Source organism: Mustela putorius, unplaced genomic scaffold (genome assembly GCF_011764305.1).
Source record: "Mustela putorius furo isolate JIRA1106 unplaced genomic scaffold, ASM1176430v1.1 tig00000228_pilon_pilon_pilon, whole genome shotgun sequence".
NCBI classification, from domain to species: Eukaryota; Metazoa; Chordata; class Mammalia; order Carnivora; family Mustelidae; genus Mustela; species Mustela putorius.
Window position 1 is genome coordinate 12,905,350 of NW_025421322.1, and position 18,737 is coordinate 12,924,086.

Here is an 18,737-nt window from a genome sequence, read left to right on the forward strand (position 1 = left end):
CTGGGGATTCCTGATGGACTGGTTTAAGATTCCATTTCTGGGAGAGGAACTGTAAATTCAGTCTTGGTTTGGTAACTTGGGTTGAACATAATCAACTCTCAATTTGGGCTGGTTTTCTTTTCTTTCTTTCTTCCTTTTTTTCTTTTCTTTTCTTTTTTTTTTTTAAAGATTATTTATTTATTTATTTGACAGAGATCACAAGTAGGCAGAGAGAGAGGAGGAAGCAGGCTTTCTGCCACGCAGAGAGCCCGATACGGGGCTCGATCCCAGGACCCTGGGATCATGACCTGAGCCAAAGGCAGAGGCTTTAACCCACTGAGCCACCCAGGCACCCCGGTTTTCTCGTTTTTAACAGAGAATAATCTTCCTGGAGAGGGATTATGTAAACTATCCAAAAGTTCCATTGCTCCAAAAGCAAATCTGTAATATTTTTCCATTCATTTTCTCTTCACAGACAGTAAGAATTATCAAATTAACAATGACCTTAGGTGACAGCTAGCCCAGCCTCTCACCCAGACAGAAGTTGTTTATAAAAAGCATGATAGGTCTGTTATTTTTTGTTTGAGGGAGAATTTAAAACATATACAAAATTTTCAAACATAGATGTATAACGCATCCCAGTGTACCCGTCACTAGTTACCACAGTGATCAACTTTGGTCAATCTTGTTTCAACTGTATGACCACCCATTCTCTTCAAGCCCCTGGGTTATTTTGAAACAACTGCATATATTTTTTTCTTGAAATATAATTGACATATAAAGTTTAAGGTATACATTCTGTTTATTTTTATACATTCGTATATCACAATATGATTACCACTGGAGTGTCAGCTAACATCTCTATCATGTCACATTATGTCTTTTTTGTGGGAGGAACAATTAAGATCTGGTCTCTTAGCAACTCTGAAGTTTATAATACAGTATTGTTGACTGTAACCACTCTGTTGTACATTAGATTTCCAAGTCTTATTTCTCTACCAGTTCCAAGTTTGTACCCTCAAACAATGTCTTTCTAATTCCACCCCCCACCAACACCCTAGCTCCTGGTAACCACCATCCTACTCTCTGCTTTTATGCATTTGGCCTTTTTAGATTCTACATATAAGCATCATACAGTATTTGTCTTTTTCTGATTACCCCACTTAGTATAATGCCCTCAAGGTCCATCAGTGTTGTAGCAAATGGTTAGAGTTCTTTCTTTTTATGACTGAATAATATGCCACTGCCCATATATGCCTCATTTTAGAAATGCCCAATTACCATTGACAAATGAAAGTGCCCCATCAGTGACCTTCAGGACATTTTCATGTTGATGCCTCTGCCTTTGACTTAGGTTTCATCAGCTTCTTCACTTTCTGATATGACAAATATATGGTTTTTGTTTTTGTTTTGTTTTTCTGAGCTTGGAAATAAGTCATCCCTCCAAGTAATGCTGGTTCTTTTTATTGGAAGCTGGTGTTTAGATCCCATAGTCTGGGTACCAGGAGCCGGTCATTTATTCTTACTTGTAATGTTTTAGCAGGTCCTCATTCATAATTCTGTCTATTGCATTTTGCAACAGCTCTAATTCTAGAAAACCTTTATATTGAGCAGGCAGCCATCCCGCTATAGCTTCTACCTATTTGTCAACAGGAGCATAACTAATGATGTTAACATTAGTTAATGTTGACATTAACTAATGTTAATGATGATCATATGGTATTCCAGGCACTGTACTAAGGATTTAACACGTATTATCTCATTTAATCCTCATAGTGCTCTGCAGAGATATTGTCCCCTTTTAAAGTTAGATAGATTATTATAGGGATCAAATTGCTCTGACCTTCGATACTAATCCACTTCAGATCCCATGATGGACCTGTTCTTATGACAACCTTTCCTTGCTTCTGTAAATTGTTTAGTGATGTTAATGAACACCTACGGCTTTTGTAGGACCAGATGCTCTGTAGTAACCGTTTCTTCTCTGTCTCAATCTTAGTATTATGTTCTCCACCGTGTATCCAATTGCTGGATCATGGATTTTGAGACAGGCTTTTCCCTTCTAGTACAAAGTAATTCTTCTCCAACACATTTTGTTAAATATCAGTTTTTGGAATGAGGAATCTCCCCTACTGCTTTTTACCAGCCATGAATCTCTGTGCCTCCAGGACATTGTATGAGAATTCAATCACAAATTGCCTTTTAAGCACTTAGTACAGCCCTTGGCTCATGGATTGTTCTTGCAGTTATTACCAATCTATGAAATTGCCTCTTGTCACTTTAGTAGTACTTATGACAAAGATGAGCAGATACTTGGTAATGCATATTCTGGAAAGGATTATGTAAAGATAATGCCCTTCAAATATCTTTAGAACATCAAAACTCAACTGTCAGGTAAATTATGTCTTGTGAATTATGTCATGCTTCTCTAACAGGAGCAGTATCACTACCAAAGGGATGAAATCTGATTCTTGCAGAACAAAAAAAACTTATTTATTTAAGATTTTATTTATTTATTTGAGAGAGAAAAGGCAGTGAGCAAGGAAGAGAGAGAACATACAAGTGCATGAGAAGGGGGAGGGGCAGAAGGAAAGGGAGAAGCAGGTTCCTAGTTGAGCAGGGAGCCCAAAGCAGGCTCCATCCTAGGACCTGATCCCAAGGCAGACACTCAACCAACTGGGCCACCCAGGTGTCCCAGGACAGAAGAATTTATAAGAGCAATAGTTTGTGGCCCTCCAAAGAGCCACCATACATTAACAGATACGTAGTATAGCTGAGGTATTGAAATTCCATGGGAAGGGGAGGCCATTGGGGAAAAAAGTCTAAAGAGACTGTTGTAGGGGCCAGTGAAAAAAAAGTTCAGAAACACTGCCTGATTTGGATTAAAGGAGCAAAGAAGAATGAATGAGATATTCATGAAAAAGTTGAAAGCAAATTTGTGATTTGGAAAATTACAACTCGTGTAGATTTTCAAAAATTCTTATTGTGTTTCAAGAAAAAAAAAAAATGTTGTCACTCTTCCCTCCCTACCCTACCAGGAAATGCAAGGATAAGTAATGTGGAATTTTATCACGGTGGTCAAGAAGGCTTCAGGGATAGCACAGATCCAAGATACGCCATAACATTTCTTAACTTAGGACAGGTTTGTACTTGAATTTTTGCATATATTCAAAATAAAATATTTTGATTTTGACTTTATTTTCATTTAACTTTACTAAAAAGTCATATCTTAGAATTTCTTTTTTTTTTTAAGATTTTATTTATTTATTTGACAGACAGAGATCACAAGTAGGCAGAGAGACAGGCAGAGAGAGCGGAAGGGAAACAGGCTCCCTACTTAGCAGAGACACCCAATGCCATGTGGGGCTCGATCACAGGACCCTGGAACCATGACCTGAGCCAAAGGCAGAGGCTTTAACTTACTGAGCCACCCAGGCACCCCAGTATTTTAGAATTTCTAAGATGATGATCTAATAAAACTTTCTTTGGTACGTTTTCCAACAACTTTTTTAGACTCATAGCAGCATCTGACTTACCCATTTCACACATTTATTTAAAATCAGTAAAAAACCAACCAAACAAACAAAAAAAAAAACAGAAAAAAGAGCACATATGTAAAATAACTGAAACTCTATGATATTATTTCATAACTCCACTTTATTTTGCAGTGATTAAACTATTTATAGTTTCTATTGAACAAAGTGAGTATTGCTTACATTTCTCAAACGAAAACCTTGTCCGTATATCCATGCTTCTGTCAAAAGTGGGAAAATAGATGTGCTTAGAAGGCTTGTGGCTGAAGAAAAAATGAGAGAGAACATATTTTTTTTTTTTTTATGGAAATAAAAAAATAGTCTTGCAGGCTTGAGGTTACAACCCCAAACTTACTCATTGGTTGGTTCCTACAGACCTTTGAATTATAACCTCCTGCCTAGAGTATTAACTTTTATAATTTAAAAAAATTCCCTGCTCATTATATAATAAACAATTCTGAAAAAATTTTTAGCTCCTTAGTATTTTATAGATAATGATAGAAATACAAAGGCATAGAAAAGTACTTCAGAATTTTTATCTGCATTTAAATCTGCATTTTTGTTTTATTTAATCATAAATTGAAGATATATGGAAATTTCCCAGGATTAAAAGATCTACAAGGAAATCATATTTTTTCATGGAACATGAATTGAGTATTTTATTTTTTTATTAACATATAATGTATTATTTGCCCCAAGGGCACAGGTCTGTGAGTCATCAGTTTTACACACTTTCCACACACTTTACACAGTTTTTTTACACAGTTTTACACACACTTTACACAGCACTCACCATAGCACGTACCCTCCCCAATGTCCATAACCCATCCCCCTTTCCCCGCCAGCAGCCCTCAGTTTGTTTCCTGAAATTAAGAGTCTCTTATGGTTCGTCTCCTTCCCAATCCCATCTTGTTTCATTTTTTCTGTCCCTTCCCTCCACACCCCTCTTCCATGCCTCTCAAATTCCACACAGAGAGATCATACAATTGTCTTTCTCTGAGTATTTTATTTATCAAGATTTGTCTCTCAAAAATCACCTACTTCAAGTTTTTTCTTTAAATACATTTTAATTTTATTTTAAAATGTTCACTGAATCCTGATGTTTCATAGATTCAAGAACGTGGCTCATCTTATATTCGAGGCTGTGCCTTTCACAATGGCTTTTCCCCAGCAATTGGTGTGTTTGGGACAGATGGATTGGACATAGAAGACAACATCATTCACTTTACAGTGGGGGAAGGTAGTATGATAATATTTTTGTCCAAATAATGTGCTTTCTGAGACAATCTTATCTGAAGACTCTAGAGCCATGCTGTCTGGTTGATTGTTTTCAAAGAACGGAAGTGGCCTCTATCTGTACTGATAGGGTAATTACTAAACCCTATGTGGCCACTGAGCACTTAAAATGTTGCTACTATGATTGAAGAACAAGAATTTTTTAATTTTAATCGTACTTAATTTAATCATACTTACTTTACATTTAAGTTGTTACATGTGACTATGCTATCATACTGGACAGTACAACTCTAGAAGAATTATTTACCAGACCATGATCGTGTGTGAATTATCTAATCACCAGTAGTTTAAATTACTATGACATTTTTACTATGACATTTAAAATACCCTCACCTATCAATCAAAATAAAGAAAATCAAAATAACAAGTAAAGGTTACTATTTAATGGTACTTGATGTAAGGAGGTTATGCTTTCTTGAATATCTGTACAGAGCATAATACAAACTCATTTAATATATATGAAATTGATGTGTGTGTTTGTTAAAATCTGAGGTGGGGTCTCATATATGGAACCCATATATTTAACAGGCACCCCAGAAGAGTCTAAGGCAGTTAGACTATTAAAGAGGTTGAGTTCAAAGGGCATACTCTAAAATTTAAGAGGTTGATTTGTCAGGCTCAAACTAGAAAAACTGATTTCATGGGAACACAGAAGATGTCCCCTATAGTACTCATTACAAATCTGTATGTATTTTGGGGGGTTTTATTCACTTTCTTGTAGGCATCAGAATATGGGGGGATGCCAACAGAGTTCGTGGGAACTTGGTTACACTCTCAATTTGGCCAGGAACCTATCAAAACAGAAGAGATTTAAGTTCAACGCTCTGGCATGCAGCAATTGAGGTAGGGTGACTTATAACTATATAAAATAATGACATAATTTTACAAGAGTATCCTAAAGTATAATTTGTAATTTCTCTACAGATTACATACCACAGTTTATAAATTCTGTAGAAACTGTAAGTCTCAAAATGTTATTGAAAACTGCTTCCTCTTTAGATAAAGATTGGTGAATTAATAAAATGAGCTAACGAAGGGAGTAAACTTCCTTGAGAGATGTTACGAGCTCCCACAGCCATCGAATTTTTCTTTGTGTTGCTGTCCAGTGGTTTAAGTAGTTCTCTTATTTCCTTGCTTTTCCAATCTTAATTGTCACTTACTTCCAAGTTCTGGTGCAGGGTCTCTGTGCTGCTAATTGACTGAATGCCTTACACATACTACTACTTAACTCTGACTTTGGTTTCCTTCGTCATAGGGAAAACTAGAATGCTAGACTACAGAATCTCCAAAATCCCTTTCTCAACTAAAATGCTTATGATTATGTGAGGTTATTTACTTTTATCTGGTATTACTAACTGGACCCTTCTTGTTTCCCATGAAGTTTCTTCAATCACTGTAGGCCCTCTGGTGTAGGATGAGATCACAGGCAAGCAAACAGAAAGTACAGGAAAAGGGTTTGGAGGACATATGGCTCCACTTTCTTTTTAGTCTACTAACCTATGCTACAGGAGTCAAAAGGAATTTTTAAAAATAGCTCTTTTGGGAGATGGGATAGGAATGAGGTTTGTTTTTGTGCAACTACTAATAATCACCTTAAAGTAAAACCTGAAAGCTGGGAACTTGGTATACATTTACAAGCGTGTTCTCCTTTCATGGATTATGTAAGAACGTAATCCAATGTCAGTTCCAATTCTTTGAATTTTCTCTACCCTTTGAAAGAAAAGGAACTTATTCTACTTTTATGAGTTTCATTTTACTCTGTTCTCTTATCATAATATATAAAAATAAAGGTGCTTAATACTTTAAATAGTTGAGATTTGGACTGTTTTGCTGACACCAGAGGCAAGAATTAAATCTTCTGTGCTCTATGCTTTTCATTTTTGCCACCTTGCCTGGGCTCACAAAGTAAAATTGTTTAGTGACTACCTAACATTCATGTTCAACCAGTTTTAAATATAGCAGATTTTACTTAAACTAGTAAGTGCTTCTATTGACTCTTATGGTCCACTATAACTTCCTTAGTTTTCTCTTAATAAATCGAATTGGTAGCATAATATAGCCAAAGAGTGATAAAATCCTACTAACCTTGCTATAATACTGGAATTTGTTCTAAGACTTATAATTTTGAATGATACCCAGTGGCTTTTGTGACTGAAATAAAAAATCTCTTTAATGCAGTTTTCTAATGAAATCTAAGGTGTTGTGTCTCGTGATGATTTTACACCAAAAACCTAAGGTAATTTCGATACTACATTTGTAATGTAAATTTGAATGGGTTGAATAATGAAATTAATTTTTCCTCCCAAAGGGTAGTCATAGTTAATTTTCCTATATATGCTGCATACTTGCTGTCATTGTACAGTCGTGTAAGCGCCTGATCCATAACATCTTCCTTATCCCTGTACTAGATAAACAGAGGGACCAATACAGTCTTGCAAAATAACATCGTGGCTGGATTTGGAAGGGTGGGATTCCGCATTGATGGTGAACCTTGCTCAAGTAAGTCTTTCGGCAAAGAGTTACTAAAACAAGGAAATACCTTGTCCCAATTTGTTAGAAAGAAATTATGATTGTTTGTTGGTTCAGTATGTAATAGCCCCTCCTCCAGGATACTGAAAGAACTTAACAAGCTAAATGACTTGAAGATACCGTTGAGTCTAGGAAAAAATGAATAGACTTTTTAAGAAAGATTTTGTTTATTAAAAATGATAAAGAGGGCGCCTGGGTGGCTCAGTGGGTTAAGCCGCTGCCTTCGGCTCAGGTCATGATCTCAGGGTCCTGGGATCGAGTCCCGCATCTGGCTCTCTGCTCAGCGGGAAGCCTGCTTCCTCCTCTCTCTCTCTCTGCCTGCCTCTCTGCCTACTTGTGATCTCTCTGTCAAATAAATAGATAAAATCTTTAAAAAAATGATAAAGAATTTATTATTTACTTGAGAAAGCATGCAAGAGCATGAGTAGGGGTGGAAGGGTGGCAGGGGGAGGGGCAGAAGGAGAAGCAGATTCCTCACTGAGTCAGGACCTGGGATCATGACCTGAGCTAAAGGCAGACGCTTAACCCACTGAGCCACTCAGGCACTCCTGAATAGGCTTTTAAAGATAATTTTGCATATTTATGATCCAAAAATTCTAGCAGCCACTTTAATTCTTGATGTGGCCAGTGTTGGAACAGTGAGTACCTCATCCCACTATCACTTTCATAAAAGCAACACTTTAGAGATACATGTCTATTGGGATATGGGACTATTGTATATTTCCTCTTGATAAGAATAAATTTATAATTTATAAATTTATTTATAAATTATAAATAAACTAGTTGTGCATTTAAACCTACAAGCATGAAAAAATCAAAGGCCATGTACAGCTAGTTCTCAGATACATTTCTCTCTACCAGAGGAGTCAAACTCAAGAATTAACTGAGAATTAACAACTCCTCTTTTGGCAAGGCTAGGGAAACTAGAACATTTACCCTCTGCTAGTTGAATTACAAAACAATATAACCCCTACAGAGGGGAATAGGACACTAGCTGCCAAAATTATAGGAGCATCTGCTTTTGGCTCAGCATTTCCATTTCTGGCAATCTAACTAACATTGGCCTCTATAACACTTACACAATGTTTTGTGAACTAGGTGATTCATCACAATATTGTTTGTGCTAGCAGGAAGCTGCAAACTGCCTTGTGTCCAGTACAGTGGACTAGTTACTTAAAGCCAGACAGTAGAACACCAGGCCCTGCTCAAAAAGAGGGAATAAGATACATATCAATATACTGCTATGGTGTATATCATGCTATATGATATATATATGTACATAAATATATCATACTATACGATATATATAAATGTATATGTGTTTATAGATAAAATACTGTTTCATTTATGGTATGTTTTGTGGAAGAAAAGAAAGAAAATAGGAATATATAGGGTTATTTGTGTTTATATAAAGCGGCACAAAATGTAAAAACAAAAAAACCAGCAACAGGGTGACTGGTGACTTATTATTGTATAATTTTTTATAACCATTTGGTTTTCCAACTAGGTAAATGCATTATTACATCAAAATAAAATAATAGAGCTGCAAGGTTTACCTCTTGAGAAACTCAGAGGAAATGGGATTTTCTCTGAAAAGTTTATATCTCTTGTACAGCTGTTTTTTTTTAAATCTCAGTATAGTTATTTTTAAGATTCTTTGAATCAGCATTTTATCTGTAAATTCCGTAAATCAGCATTTTTCTGTAAATTCAAAAATTATTGAGCTTAAGCTAATTTTATTCTTGTGTAAAATACATTTTGGAATGTATTTTGGAAGGAATAAAACAACTGCCAACAAATTTAACTGATTCCTTGATATATGCTCTTATTGAATATTTTAGTCCCAACAGCTTAAAAGTTTTGACTACGATTTTAAAATATGTAATTTTTCTGCAACTTCTTTGAAGTGTTGTCCTGGATTTTTTAAGTCAAAATATGACCTGTGAATATGAATGTTTACTAATATGTATATTGCACTGACTATATTGATATTCCTAAATAATTGAGAGGGTTTACAAGGAAGTCTAGGATTTAGAGAAATTGAAATAAGAGACAACACTGAGAAATTGTGGGTTTAAGTTCCTGGAACGGGACACCAACCCATCCAGTGAACCTCCCAGGCAAGTGGAGTCTGGTAGGCCAGGAAGGGAACCATGACTCACACGGGGCCCCAGGGGCAACAGTATGTGGAACCGAGGGAGAGACATGTGAACAGCTTCTTATGGAGAAAACAAAACAGAATCTAGGCAGTTGACAAGTGAAATTTCAATCCCAAAGTTTTAGGAAGAAAGGAAGCTCTACAGGAGAAGAGGAAATCAGATATCAGGAGACTTGGTCAAGAGAGCTGGTACCAAGTAAACTACAGGGCGTGATCTGTTCTTTATTGGGAGCCCTCCAGTGTATGCATGGTTAGGAGGGAATTATTAAGATCGCTGATCTGATTTGGACGTAAATAAAGTTTCATAAAAAATCTACTTCAGGTTTCCTATATATTAGTAATGAGGATAGCGTCCATTTATTGAGGCATTTCATGTGGGGTTACTTCATTTAAATTAGGCATTAAACCTTTTTATATTTGAGGAAACTGGTCTAAAAGTCTCAACAATATTCCAAGGTCATACATACATCAGTTAACAGATGATTAACTGAACACCCATCTCTGCATTACCTGCTTAGGCCCTGGGAATACGGTGGTGAGGGAGGTGGACACCGTGCCTTCTCTCATGCAGCTTACATTCTAGTAGGAGAGAGGAGATGGCTAATTCATGATAAGGAATAATACAATTTCAAGTGAAAATCATTTTACTGTCCATGTGAAGGAACCGAGGTGCTACTTTGAATCAGGTAGTCAGAGAAGGCCTTGTGAGGAGGTGACACCTGACTTGAAAATGGGATGACCAGGACGCACCAGCAACAAAAAGATGCAGGGGGTGGGGGGGAAGCATTTTATAAACAGCAGGTGGTACCATTGTGTTTCAGGGTTAGCCTTCTTTGAATCCAAACTTTATGCACTTTCTTATGAAATTCGTGTTTAATCAGATATCAGATATAGTAAGTTAAATGTGCTAACAACTAAAGCAAAATTTACAAATGAGTATACAGTCATTCTAATGGTCAGTGGACAAATTAGATAAGATTAAATCCTGAGTAGAGTAAGCCAAAAATGGCCAAGCCATAACAATATTTAATTATCATGTGAAAATTTGCACAAGATTCATATATTTAATTTAAAAAATTAACTTTAACTGATACTTCTTATAAAGCTCTAGGACATGACTTGTAATGTTAATTCCCTTCTTTCCTGTTTCCTTACAAGGTCAATCTAATCCCATGGAAAAGTGGTTTGACAATGAAGCCCATGGAGGTTTATATGGTATTTATATGAACCAAGATGGCCTTCCTGGGTGTTCTCTTATACAGGGATTTACCATTTGGACATGCTGGGATTATGGAATTTATTTTCAGGTAAATGTGATCCAAGGTGGTGATTGTTTATCTTGTTTTATGACTATACTTTGTACTATGTAACCTACAAGTTGTTTTACAGACCACAGAGAGTGTGCATATCTATAATGTGACTCTGGTTGACAACGGGATGGCCATTTCTTCAATGATTTACATGCCAGCCTCTGTATCTCACAAAATTTCCAGTAAAACAGTGCAGATTAAGGTAAGAAATGAATACAGCCACAGTAAGGAGAAAGGGTGAATTCAGTGAAGTTCTGGTAAGATTGATCTCCTTGACTCCAAAGCCAGGTGAGTCCAAACCTCCTTGCCTTTGTTCTCATTATATTCTGTCAGGAAGTGCTTTATCCCTCCCTCTCCTCCCTGGTCCCATCACCTCTTTTTGTGTACCACCCCTAGTCTTGCCACAGGTAGTGAAATTTTCATTTCCTCTATGAATCCTTTCCTGAACTAGCTTAGATAATATTGACACTCTCTCCTCTTTTTGTTCCTGCTGTTCCCTGGGCGTATTTCTGTCACAGAAACATAACATGTCATTATACATAATAATTTACCAGCCTAGCTTCCCCTTCCCAGTTTGTTGGCCATTCCACTTAGGGCATAAAGTCACATCCTTTTCATCTTGGCTTTATGAATAACCCCTTCCTCACACTTCAAGGTTGTGTTTTGCTACGGTGGAATTCAGTATTATCCATTATATATTTTCCTTGGGGAAAAGCTATCATTTAAACTGTACTGTTTAAATTTTTTTTATATAGAGCTCATTAATTGTTGGAAGTAGCCCTGGATTTAATTGCTCTGATGTCCTAACTAATGATGATCCCAATATTGAACTTTCTGCCGCCCACCGGAGCGCTAGACCTCCATCAGGTGAAAATTTTAGAAGTTTAATTTTGGTGTTCATGGGAGTGCATATTTAAATTTTATTAACTTTCTTTCTTTTATAAAAGGTGGGCGAAGTGGGATTTGCTGGCCTACCTTTGCTTCAGCACATAACATGGCACCCCGGAAACCCCACGCAGGGCTCATGAGTTACAATGCCATTAGTGGCCTTCTGGATATCTCAGGCAAGTTTAAACATAGTCTTGACAAATCTACTCAGTTAAGTTCTATAAAGAATATGTAGAATATATCTAATAATGTTTCACTATTAGTAAAAAAAGATCATGATTTAAATGAATCTGTATATGAATCTGCTCCGTGTGGAAAGCCAAGAAATCAGACATCACTCAATTTCAAGAATGGTTCCCTGGCAAAATTTGTATATGTTGAAGAAGTGACATTTAATTTTCCTTCTAAAACAGAAGAGGAAACACTGGTACAATGATTTAATGTTAGTTTCTATAAATTGTAAAAACCCTTTTATATAAGTAGGGTTACATATTATTATCTCTTTTTACAACTGAAGAAATTTAAATTCATATAACCCAAGAGCTAGTAACATCTCTTGGCTCTGTCCACCTGTTCACTTATTTCTTTAGTGCTTCTTCCATAGTTGATACTCTTTGGTAATCACTAACATGCCCTCTGTGTTTATTCCCAGAACCCCAAGCACATGCTTTTCCCTCAGTCTTCATTTTACCCAGTCATCCAGTTTTGTTCCTTCCAGGCCCCTGACTAATTAGCTAAGTCATTTTTTTTTAAATTTTTATTTTTTATAAACATATATTTTTATCCCCAGGGGTACAGGTCTGTGAATCACCAGGTTTACACACTTCACAGCACTCACCAAAGCACATACCCTCCCCAATGTCCATAATCCCAGCCCCTTCTCCCAAATCCCCTCCTCCCAGCAACCCTCAGTTTGTTTTGTGAGATTAAGAGTCACTTATGGTTTGTCTCCCTCCCAATCCCATCTTGTTTCATTTATTCTTCTCCTACCCACTTAAGCCCCCATGTTGCATCACCACTTCCTCCTATCAGGGAGATCATATGATAGTTGTCTTTCTCTGCTTGACTTATTTCGCTAAGCATGATACGCTCTAGTTCCATCCATGTTGTCGCAAATGGCAAGATTTCATTTCTTTTGATGGCTGCATAGTATTCCATTGTGTATATATACCACATCTTCTTGATCGATTCATCTGTTGATGGACATCTAGGTTCTTTCCATAGTTTGGCTATTGTGGACATTGCTGCTATAAACATTCGGGTGCATGTGCCCCTTTGGATCACTACGTTTGTATCTTTAGGGTAAATGCCCAATAGTGCAATTGCTGGGTCATAGGGCAGTTCTATTTTCAACATTTTGAGGAACCTCCATGCTGTTTTCCAGAGTGGCTACACCAGCTTGCATTCCCACCAACAGTGTAAGAGGGTTCCCCTTTCTCCGCATCCTCGCCAAGTCAGGAAATGATAGATGCTAGCTAAGTCATTTTTTATGTTTATCCTTACCTCACACCACTTCTCTCTTCACACAAAGTGGGTCACCCTGGGTACTACCTAAATTTCTATCCCATAGTAGAATCTTCCCATGTCACTCTCTTCCAAGGCCATCCCCAGGTGGGCTGAAATGCACTGGCATTATATAATAGGCTCATTCCAATATTTCATTTTTCAGAGACTTTGACCCCTTCTCCTACAATGTGCCATGGAAGTTCTTACCATTCTACTTCATTTGAAGTGGAACATGATATTTTCCAAACTTAAGAAAAGCCATGACAACAGCTCAGGAGAATACCCCCATCTGTAGTGATACTCTCCCTTATCCAGCTTTGTATTCTTTCCCCCTTGATCTAACACCATCACAATTTGCTCTCAGATATATATATACTCCTGATTCCTGTCAGTAAATGTTAATTACTGCAGTTCCTTTGGTATACAATTCCTCTCATCCCATAGCAGGCTTATCACTTCCCCAGTCAGATCATGATGAGACTTGACCAGACTGACTGCTCTGTCTTCCAGAAGGGGAGATGGGGACAGGTCCCGAGAAAGGCAAGATTTGCCTTTTTTTTTTTGAGGTCTTGTCATGATTTCAAGATAGGGGGCAGGAAAACTCTCTTCTAATAAGGGAGAAGCAGACCATTTATACAGATCTGGAACATTCAAGGGGAAACCTTGGTTTCAAGGCTCAAATTCATGTTCCCTATATTCCCATCCTAATTCGGTTCCATTCCTTTTCTATCAGAGCCCTGTCTTTGATGTAGGAGACTTGCCAGGGCTGAGAATTCAACCTTCTATGAATACTACATTGGTTTTGTTTTCAGATTCTGAGGTTTGCCTTGAATTTGTGATTGATTCTTTCTTCAGAGCATCAGTGATGGTCAATAGTCACCTACTTTTAGTTTTCTTGTAACCACTGTTTCCCCTTAACCCCTTAAATGCCAAAGTTACTGTACCACCCAGAGCACTTCCTTCCACCTAGATATTATCCCAGTTCACCATGAGCAAAATCTTTTTCTTTTTTTTTTATTAACACATAATGTATTATTTGCTTCAGGGGAGCAGGTCTGTGAATCTTCAGTCTCATGCAATTCACAGCACTCACCGTAGCACATACCCTCCCCAGGGTCCATAACCCAATCACCCTACCCTTCCTCCTGCAACCCTCAGTTTGTTTCCTGATACCATGAGTGAAATCTTTACAATTTCATTGTTACAGCTTTCTAGGGGCTTCAAGGGGCTATCAGTATTCCACATACCCCCAATAAGGGCGTCCTCAGACAGCAAGTGGGCTAAATCCATTATTGCATCATTACAGCCTGTATCCTAGGACCACTTCTGGTACTGTCTAAATCAGATGGTCTAAAAGTGAAGCCAGAGATGGGATTCTTGTGCAAGTGGTTTATTAAGGGTGTATTTTCACAAGAAAGGGAGTGAGGGAAGTAGGATAGAGCAGAGCTAAGCAAGGATAGCGTCTCAGCTAGAGTCAAGCTCCTTCTTGATACCTCAGGGAGCTGTGTAGTTTGGGTGCCCCCTCTTGAGGCAAGGGGATCTGCTGTTCGGTTGTTGGTTAGGCACAGTAGCCCTTTGCTGGTGGTATTGAGTGCAGAATCTCTTAGGAGAGGAAATTGTCATCTGGTCAAGGACAATTCTCTGGAAAAAGGGGCAGGTGTGAGTAGTGGACAGCCAATACTTATGTGGGGGGTGCTGAGGGCCAGTGCACTGGGCCAGTAAAGCAGAACTGTATAGGTTACAGTGTCTGCTACTGTGGTATTTTATTAATATTCATCTAAGGTTCATATTGATGTACATAAAATATCATCTTAGGAAAATATATCACCGGGAAGGGTGGTGATATTACATAACTGATAATAAGAATTTTGGAGTCACCTTTTGCTTTTTTTTTTTCTATTTTTGAGTTATTGGATTTTAATTACAGTGGAGATTAAGTTTGAATTCAATAAATTTTATCTTTTGGTCACACAATATATGCAATAAGGCCAAAAGAACTAATATTTCAATTAGTCTTTGCTGCATAACAAAATACCTCCAAAATTTAGAGTCTTTAAAGCATCATTTATTAGCTCCTGATTCTGTGGATTGACAGTTTGGGCTTTGTTCATTTGTACAGTTCTTCTGCTTGTCTCACCTGGGGTTATTCCTTAGGCTGTCATCAGTTTATGGGATAGGTAAGCCAGGATAGTCTCACTTCTGTGTCCGGTGGTTGGTGCTTGCCAGTGTTTGGGCTGGCCATTAGCTAGAGTAAGGGGGGTGATGGGGCCTTATGTCTTCTGTGCTCATTCACATGCTGGAAGTCACAGAATTCCCCAAGAGCACCAAGAGAGAGTGAGCCCTAATAGGCAAGCACTTTTCAGATCTGCTTATATCACAATTGCTCTTGTCCCATTGGTCAAACCAAATCACATAACTAAACTCAGAGAAAATATGAGAAGACTATTCAATGGTATTAATGTAAGGAGGCAACAATCTAACATGAATAGTGGTGGACAGTCCACCACATAAGCTAGGAGCTCTATGTTCAAGGTGGTGTTATATGATGTATTTGCTGGAATATGCATGAAATGAAACTGATTTTATCACTTTCTCCATTCTGTTATTTATGTTTTAGGCTCAACATTTGTTGGATTTAAGAATGTTTGTTCAGGTGAAACTAATGTGGTATTCATCACTAACCCTTTGAATGAAGATTTACAGCATCCAATCCATGTGAAGAATATACAGCTGGTTGATACTACTGAACAATCAAAAATATTCATACATAGACCTGATATAAGGTACAACATATGAAAGTCTGTCTTTTTCTCTCATATTTATAGCTTTCTGTGTTTCTTTTTTCCCCTGCCATAGATCTGAGAAAGTTGCTATATTAAAGTAACTATTAATTAGCTATTAATTAGCTATTAATTAATTAATTTCTGTAAAATTTTAATCAGCACTATGAAAATTAAGACTATTTAATGCATCTGTGTTTTCTGTTAAATTGAAGAAGCTAGGCTCTAATATATATATTTTTCTCATTCTGTTTTTTTCACGCTTCCTAAGTAATACTATCATAAAAGATGGAGACCAGGTTAGAAGTGTGTTGTACATTAGTATCTCTCCATTAATGGTTATTAGAAATGAGAGACATTCCTCTATCTTTTCCTCCCTTTTTCTTACCTCTTTTGTTTCCTGTTGATTTCCAAATATCTTACCACACTCACCCCAGCATGCACTTTGAAATTTAATGTCAGCCATTATAATCACAGTGACTGAGAAGATGCAGAAACTCCAAACAGTGACTTTTCAATCACGAAAGTCAGTTGGAGTCAGAATATTTCTAGAAACTGAGCCACTTAGACCTTAAATCTTAAAAGAAGATAGCCAGTAACTGCTATACTTTTAGAAAGTATATGGCCCAGTCACCCCCCCCGTACTCTAGCTAATGGCCAGCCCAAACACTGGCAAGCACCAACCACCGGACACAGAAGTGAGACTATCCTAGACTATCCATCCCATAAACTGATGGTAGCCTAAGGAGTAATCCCAGGTGAGACCAGCAGAAGAACTATCCAAATGAACAAAACCCAAACTGCTAATCCATAGAAACAGGAGCTAATAAATGATGGTTTAAAGACTAAATTTTGGAGGTATTTTGTTAAGCGGCAAAGACTAATTGAAACATTGTCCTTATTGGATATATTGCATGACCAAAAGATAACATATAGACCAGGAATTCAGATGTAAGCCAAGACTGGAGGAAAGACATTTTTTATGAGACATCTTTGAACCATTTTCAGTATGGGAAGAAGACAAGGAATAATGCTGTCGAATTAGATAGACATCTCTTTAGACAAATGCAGTGTTTCATAAATAGTTTGACTTCATCCGATTTTGTTTCAGCGACAACTGCACATCTCCTCGTTTAGTAACTATGGAACTGCAGTATTTTTTGGCTCAGTAGAGCCTCTCCTCACTAGAATATTATTAGCTTCTGTTTAGTTATCATTGGATCTTTCAGATGTAATATATCATTTTAATACCTAGGTCATGAAGAAAATACTATTTTGGGTTTTTTTGTTTTTTGAAAAGAGAGAGATCATGCAAGTCTTGGGAGGGGGGAGGGTGAGAGAGAATCTTAGGCAGGCCCCATGCCCATTGCAGAGCCGGATGTGGGGCTCTATCTTAAGCCCTGCAATCATGACCTGAGCCGAAATCCAGAATTGGATGCTTAACCCACTGAGCCACCCAAGCACCTCAGAAAATACCACATTTTAAAATAGAATGTCTTTGAGCTCTGTGCTTTTATCAAGATGCTGCGGGCCTTTTCCTAGATCCCTTTTTACCCAAAGCTCTAAATATTGGGAGGGAGTTCTTCCAGGCCCCCAAAGCTCTAAATATTGGCCAGTAATAACCTACAGTTGCTCTCTTTTCCAGAAAATTGCGCTTAGCTGAATAGGAATAGCCTTGGGCAGCTAAAACCCTCCCTAACAGCATCTCCTTGAGCCCATGGAAAATGACTAGTTTATGCAGAAGTACAAAAGGCCAACCACCTTGTCTCAAGATGGGAGCAACCCTAGGTGCAATTGATGACCCAGAGGTGCCCCTGGGATCAGAATGAAGCTAGTCCATAGACCACAGTAATCTTGTTTTCCTTCCTTCATCTTATGTGGCTTCTCTCCTTCTTTTTTGTAAAAATTCCTTCAGTAAATCACTTGAACAAAAATGTGTGGGGCAGCTGGGTGGCTCAGTGGGTTAAAGCCTGTGCCTTCGGCTCAGGTCATAATCCTAGGGTCGTGGGATCGAGCCCTGCATGGGGCTCTCTGGTCAGAAGGGAGCCTGCTCCCCGCCAACCCGCCTGCCTCTCTGCGTGCTTGTGATCTCTCTCTCTGTGTCAAATAAATAAATAAAATATTTAAAAAAAAAATCTGCGTTTCAGGCTCTGTTTCTTTGCGACATGAAGTAAAAACAGAGCCCTAAGTCATAATATAAAAGTGCCACTGGGTACTCTACCTGCAGACTGGCTCACAATAGCATCTTCACATGCTTGAACACAGAGAACTCATGAGCTACAGAAATACTTATTCAAGTTGTCTCCAAAGCTATTATTGTACAGTAAGGGGCAACTTACCTCTTCATAGCTCTCTTACAGCAAAAAGAGAAAGAGATGCTAAACAGTTTCTAATAGTTCTGAGCATTCCACTATTACTTTGTTGTTATAACTTCGGAATAAGTCTTATTTCCCCATAGTATATATCATGATATAGTATAACTATACTGTATACCATGTATAGTACGTAATGTGCAGTATATTGCAAGTTAAGCATCTGTTTTATTATTATTGCCAGTTAACAATCAGCTACTCCAGGGAGCTCAAGATGAAGGCAGAATGCCATCTATGGTGCATGATAAATATGTAGTATTTCATCTCTTACAGTTTGGGTATTTACAGAATGGTTACTAAAATACGTAGCATAGTGGGATGTCTGGGTGGCTCAGTGGGTTAAGCCACTGCCTTTGCCCTGAGTCATGATCTCAGGGTCCTGGGAT

At 37.8% G+C, this 18,737-nt stretch overlaps 1 protein-coding gene across 1 annotated transcript in view; it reads left to right on the forward strand.

Annotated features, from left to right (window-relative positions):
- Positions 1 to 18,737, forward strand: part of PKHD1L1 (PKHD1 like 1) — a 156,303-nt gene that overhangs the window by 114,800 nt on the left and 22,766 nt on the right. Inside the window, exons 60-68 of the mRNA XM_045078054.1 lie at positions 3,018 to 3,121; positions 4,623 to 4,752; positions 5,530 to 5,651; positions 7,217 to 7,307; positions 10,654 to 10,802; positions 10,885 to 11,007; positions 11,561 to 11,672; positions 11,753 to 11,869; positions 15,817 to 15,982. Coding sequence (XP_044933989.1) covers positions 3,018 to 3,121; positions 4,623 to 4,752; positions 5,530 to 5,651; positions 7,217 to 7,307; positions 10,654 to 10,802; positions 10,885 to 11,007; positions 11,561 to 11,672; positions 11,753 to 11,869; positions 15,817 to 15,982 — 1,114 coding nt within the window. The remainder of the gene's footprint in view (positions 1 to 3,017; positions 3,122 to 4,622; positions 4,753 to 5,529; positions 5,652 to 7,216; positions 7,308 to 10,653; positions 10,803 to 10,884; positions 11,008 to 11,560; positions 11,673 to 11,752; positions 11,870 to 15,816; positions 15,983 to 18,737) is intronic.